This window comes from Cryptotermes secundus, unplaced genomic scaffold (assembly GCF_002891405.2).
Source record: "Cryptotermes secundus unplaced genomic scaffold, Csec_1.0 scaffold176, whole genome shotgun sequence".
In the NCBI taxonomy this organism is placed as follows: domain Eukaryota; kingdom Metazoa; phylum Arthropoda; class Insecta; order Blattodea; family Kalotermitidae; genus Cryptotermes; species Cryptotermes secundus.
Genome location: NW_019731569.1, coordinates 487,513 through 493,960, shown reverse-complemented (window position 1 = coordinate 493,960; position 6,448 = coordinate 487,513). Strand labels below are relative to the sequence as shown.

The 6,448-nt window shown below is 40.4% G+C and overlaps 1 protein-coding gene across 1 annotated transcript in view; it reads left to right on the top strand.

Annotated features, from left to right (window-relative positions):
• The window catches only part of LOC117282014 (ER membrane protein complex subunit 3), a 7,218-nt gene extending 4,410 nt beyond the window's left edge, over positions 1-2,808 (top strand). Inside the window, exons 3-4 of the mRNA XM_023856537.2 lie at positions 995-1,156; positions 2,090-2,808. Coding sequence (XP_023712305.1) covers positions 995-1,156; positions 2,090-2,295 — 368 coding nt within the window. The 3' untranslated portion in view covers positions 2,296-2,808. The remainder of the gene's footprint in view (positions 1-994; positions 1,157-2,089) is intronic.
• The last annotated feature ends 3,640 nt before the right edge of the window (positions 2,809-6,448 follow it).

The following is a 6,448-nucleotide window of genomic DNA, read 5'->3' as shown; positions in this document are numbered from 1 at the left end:
AACATTCCAGTGATGGAACATCCACCGTATTCTCCGGACCTAGCACCGTGCGACTTTTTTCTCTTCCCAAAAATCAAGTCTGCGCTGAAAGGGACCAGGTTCGAGTCCGTGGATGCAGTGAAAGCAAAAGCGACGCAACTCTTGAAGAGCATAACACAAGATGACCTGCAGCACTGCTTCCAACAGTGGAAAATTCGCATGGAGCGGTGTAGGGATCGGGGAGGGGACTACATTGAAGGGGATAACATTTCGACTGTCTGATTTTTTTTTAATAAAGGGTTAGAGCATGAATCCGGTTTCTTTATTGCCACACCTTGTACTTGTGGATTTTCATGGAGTTATAAACACAGGGAAAATCATTTCAGTAAGTTCCTAAATATTCTTGTAGCTGATGAATTTAGATAGCCTGAACTGTCAGCCTCACAACCAAATTTTAATTAAGTTCCCCATGCCACTGAGGAATTAAAACATTTTATCAAGTATGTGTTTGATTCCAGCAAAACTGATTTAAACTGATAGTGGAATACTGAGGTACATAAAGTTAGTCTCTGCTTGAAAAGATGTTTAATTATCAGAGTAATGGATCAGATATGGTATTATCCCAGTGTATACAATAGAAGAGATTAAAAATGGGTGTAAAATTTTGTTGGAGAAATCTACTCAAATGGTATATATACACTTAGTCATCGACTTACGACCGGCTGCACCTATGACCACAAAAAAAAATGAAAAATAAAAGATGATTACAATTTAAAAGTTTTTTAAAATAAATTATAAATATGATAAAAAGATTAGAAAGGTTGAAAATATATGGCCAACATACGACCAGATTGACTTACGACCTGTCGGTCTTAAGTCGATGACCAAGTGTATAGACTGCAGAAAAGAAATTAGAATTTAAGGAGTTGGTTGTCAGTGAACTGGCTTATGTATGTAAACTCTGATGTTTTAGTACTGTAATGAACTATATGTGTTTCTCTTTTGGTTTTTGCAGCAAAAGTCCCATTTCCACTGACACTGAGGTTCAAGCCAATGTTGCAGAGAGGAATTGAGCTTCTTACTCTTGATGCTGCTTGGGTTTCCTCTGCATCTTGGTATTTTCTCAATGTGTTTGGTTTGCGCAGTATCTACACCCTTGTCCTTGGTGAAAACAATGGTATGATTAAATTCACTGACGTGAGAATAATACTTGATTATAAGTATGCTGTGACCGCCTCTGTGGTCTAATGGTCAGAGTTCCTGCCTACAGATCCAGAGGTCTCGGGTTCGATTCCTGGCGGTACCAGATTTTCTGAGAAGTAGTGGGTCTGGAATGGGGTCCACTTAGCCTCGTGAGGATAATTGAGGAGCTATTTCAAGGAAATAGCGGCTTCAATCTAGAAAACCGAAATTAACGGCCGTGGGAATCTGTTGCACTGACCACGCGACGCTCTCTATCTGCTAAAGTTGGCACTAACTGCTCCGACAAGCAGCGGTCGCTCGGTATAGTTCACTTTGCGGACTAAAGCCAAGCAATTTGTATTTTTGTTTTATAAGTATGCTGTTTCCAGTTTTCAGTGTACACTTTGTAGACCAGTTTCTACTGATCATTTTGATCAGGCAGTTTCTGTTTCTGTCTTGCAGTTATCATTGATTTGCTTATTTTCTCTAGGCTAATTCCAGGCTGTGTTATGGCACAAAATTCTATTGGTAACGTTTTCCGGCAGTTGTCCATCCAATTTCTCACTGTGCATAACATTTCTTAAATGAATGACTGTTCAAAAACATCAGTCACAGATGAGATTGGAGGATTTTTGATACACAGCTGGGCCCATATAAGGGCCATCTGCACAGTTTTCCTGGTCCACTATCCCCACTGGCATCCCAGTCCCCACCCCGTCTTCCCCCCTTACCACTATTCCTCTTCCAAATAATGCTGTGTAGTGTATATGTAGAAACTCGCCAACCTTCACACTTCAACACTGAAGATGGAGGTAGTGTATACCCCCAAAACGTTGCCAGCATCACCGCGCATTCACACAGTGTAGCAATCCAAGAACTTAATTAATGGTGATTCTTATATAACCAGCGGTTTGTCATTCGTTCTCAGCTGCTGACCAGGCTCGACATCTTCAGGATCAGATGTCTGGAGCAGCAATGGCAATGCCTCCGGATCCGAAAGCTGCTTTCAAGGCAGAATGGGAAGCTCTTGAAATCTGTGAACATCACTGGGCACTGGCCAACATAGAAAATGAAATTTTGGGTTTGGCAGGACCTTCCGCAGATAGCATATATCACCAGAATAAAGTCGATTGATTGTATTTCATATTTTGTTTCCAGTTTATTTATACTCTACTGATGGTGACATGCTCAGTTCAATAGAGAAAGTGAGACATTGCTTCTTAAAGAGATGTTGGTTAATTACTGCCCTGGGTATGAATAATGACTACAGCTTTCCATTGTAACATTTGCAGCCAGAGCTTAGTCTCTTGCAGAATTGTGTATTCCTTCTTCAAAATAAGATATAGTCACCCAGAAGTTTCAGTTATATTTCTGCTGTCACAAAATGTTCACATCTTGTTCCGTTCATATTTTCATCAAAACCTTTGAAGCCTGTATCATGCCTTAGGTTCATCAGGGGACTGAAAATGTAGACGCTGCTTCTTATATTTCACTTTCACATTGTTTGTGTGTAGATAATATATCAGGCTACGAATATATTTTTGAGTAAATACTTGTACATTTGACCACGTCTGTGGTCTACTGGTCAGAATTCCTGGCTACAGATCCAGAGGTCCAGGTTCTATTCCCAGCACTACCAGATTTTCTGAGAATGGGTCTGGAACAGGGTCCTCTCAGCCTCATGAGGATAATTGAGCTCTTTCAAGGAAATAGGAGATCCGGTCTAGAAAACTAGATTAACGGCCGTGGGGATCCATTGCACTGACCACACAACACCCTCTGTCCGCCAAAGTTGGCCCTAACTTTGCCGACAAGCGGTGGTCGCTCAGTAGAGTTCGCTTGCAGACTACAGGTCATGGAGTTACTCATACATTCAATATCCTGTAATATTGTTTGGGATTTTAATGATTTACATTCAGTCAAATTTGGAAATTGAATAAACATATTGGACAGTAAAGCTTATTAATTACTGGTAAAAGAGCCGACATACACAAAATAGTTGTCTGCAGAAAAGAAGGAAGGCTGATGAGACCTTGATGTATGTACCAAACTATGTAGCATCACATTGCAACCCATAATGAACCACTGAAAATAATATATCTTTCTCAGTGTATGATCTAGCAGCATGTTTCATCAGAACTTTGCATGCCACCAGCATTCTCTTGGTTCTATGTTAATGTCACAAGTGTATATTTCATTTGTTAAATTTACAATATTGTATTTGTTAACTGTAATGTTTATACAGGCAGGACCTGATTTTGTCATTAAAGGATCTCTTCCAATTTGGCAGTATTTCAATTTTTGTCTCCTGATATCCAAAGAAACATTATGGAATATGTTTGCAGTGTGCTTTTTGGTTTAAGATTAGTGACAGAGTATTTATGTGTTAAAATTTAATATCAGTAGAAATATTGTTGATTAAAAAAAGCAGGGCACTCAGGTCAGTGAGGACCTCAGCATCCTGCCTGTGAACTGCAATGGTTAAGATTTGAGGTTTTCACAATGGTAAATATTAAGGTTGTTGTATTCTGGGGTGTGATACTGTGTAGTTTGGTACATATGTACCAGTGGCTTGAAGGAACTGTTACCTACATGTTACCTAGCTACACAGTGTCACATCTGAGAATGAACTCTGATTGAAAAGTAAATAAGTAAAGGCATCCCTATAACAGGCCATGAAGGCCCATAGGGTTGTGAGACGTCGAGGCTCCCAAATTTTCTAGACATTCGACTGAAGATGGCGGTGAGGTTGTGAGCCTTATGTGCCAGCCGCCCTTTACCCCCAGGAAGATTCCTGGTACTCGTTTTTGTTAGAGGCTGGGTCGACCCCAGGGCCATAGTACGGCTGGAAGGATTAGGTCAATTGAAAAAATCCACCTCATCAGGATTCAATCCCACAACCTTCCAGCTTGTAGCATAGTGCCTCAACCAACTACACTACCCGAGTATTATTATTGTTGTTGTTACTATGACATGAGGGGGTACACGGTAGCGTAGTGGTTAAGGTACTATGCTACAAGCCGGAAGGTCGTGGGTTCAAGTCCTGATGAAGTCATTGGATTTTTTTCAATTTACCTAATCCTTCCGGCCGCAATAGGCCCTGGGGTTTACTCAGCCTCTAACAGAAATTAATTAATTAAATGATTTTCCTGGGGAGTGAAACGCGGCCAGCGTGTAAGGCTGACAACCTTATCATCTCTGAGCCGATTGTCAAGGTAATGTGGGACCCTTAACGTCTCACAACCCTATGGGCCTTCACGGCCTGTTACAGGGATAGTTTTACTTTTTTACTATGACATGATGCATAAAAGTCAGAATCTTGGAATTAGAAAAATTTCACAGTGGCATCCATTGCTAGCTAATGTCAAACACCGGTTCCCAACAGCCAAGTATACGCAGAGCAGTCAAGGAACAGTCGAAGTACATTGTTCTCTCATTGGCCTGTAACAGAATGTTTTTTGAAGAGCCTGTTAGCTGATAGAGGCAGGAATTTACCCAACTGACAGAGTAGTCCCCATTGGCAGAGCTCAGAACCTAGCAACATGTCTGTGATGACAGAGCCAATAACAATTGAATGCACTGGAGAGTCCTTGTTATTAGAGCGTGCAATGATAGAATGCTAGAAAGGTGATACAATTATTTGCAGTGAAGACAAATAACATGAGAGCATCAGTCCTGTTAGTACCTACTTCCCTAAAACTCTAGCAGGACTTTAGTTTGTGAAATATGCATAAGGACTGAAAATGCAGAAAGTATTAGAGCTCTGTTTTGTTTAAAAGAGCCGTGATTTACATAGTATTTCAAAGGCTTGTCACACACACACTACTGCATTCAGGTCTAGTGTGAATCACAGTATGTTTTCCATATAAGGAATCACTTAGACTCGGTAGCTATGTATTGACATTGGGGCACTATGCTACAAGCCGGAAGGTCACGGGTTCAAGTCCCAAAGAGGTCATTGGATTTTTTCAGTTGACCTGATCCTTCCAGCCGCACTAGGCCCTAGGGTTTACTCAGCCTTTTAACAGAACTGAGTACCAGGAATTAATTAAATAATTTTCCTGGGGAGTAAAGCACGGCCACCGCATAAGGCTGACAACCTTACTGCCATCTTTGTGCCGATTGTTTAGATAATGTGGGACCCTCAACGTCTCACAACCCTATGGGCCTTCACGGCCTGGTACAGGGATAGCTTTACTTTTTACTTTTTTTACTTAGGCTGATAACTTATGCAGATTGAATGGAAGCAGTAATTAATAAATAGCCTGTGTTTATGTTTTAATAGTAACAGGTACAGCCTTTTGTAGTGTTGAGGAGGAGACAGGTGAGAAACTGTAGGCCTTTGTCACAGTCTGGTCTGCAGCTGAACTGGCGTTTATTGCTAAGATGACATAGGTTTGGCCGAAGGAGCTAATCGTGGTGCAGCCTAAGTCAGAAATATATGAGAAATGGATAGGCATGGAGATGCTCACAGAATATATCAGAAACAATGCACAAGAGAAAATCTCAAATGTAGAATGTATATCATACAAGTACACAACACAGAAAGAATTAAATGTTACAATTTTTATTTATTTCTCAAATACTATATAAGACCAATTTATTTGTAGCCATGGAACCACTGAAGCTAAACACTACTCTTGAAGTCACCGATGCTTGTTTAGATTAGAGTGTAATGAATTTTCTTTCAAAATTGCACCTGTGATTGTTAGGATTTTATGAAGTTTTTCTTCAGATCCTCCCCTCGAGTAGCACTCCTTTTGCTCAACATTTATATGCTTCATTTATTTCCATTTCACAGTTCTTTATGTTATGTAGGTAACAGCATTCAGCATGCATAACTGTCAGTCATGTTCGTCATGTTACCACACTTGATTCACTCTCTTTATGTATAGCTGCCATATTTTCAGTGAGAACATTTTAATTCGGTTACAGTTGCATTACCAGGCATTAACTCATTTAATTAAATGAACTGGGTTTGATGCAACAGTGACAATTATAGATTGTTAGGAGAATGTAACATGAATTTTAGATTCTTCAGGAGAAAAATATAGATAAATATTAACATATGAGCAAGCAGCCTCCGTAGTCTAGAGGTAACGTTCCCACCTTGTGACTCATAGTACGCGGGTTCAAATACCTGGCGGAGGTCTTCAAATTTTTAAGGGCGGAAAAATTCAGGGAACAAGTCATCCGGGAGGGACTTTAAGCCGTGGGTCCCGTGTCGTAGCTTTACGGCACGCAAAAGAACCTCATATCTCCAAAGGAGGTCACTGAGCCAAGTTAC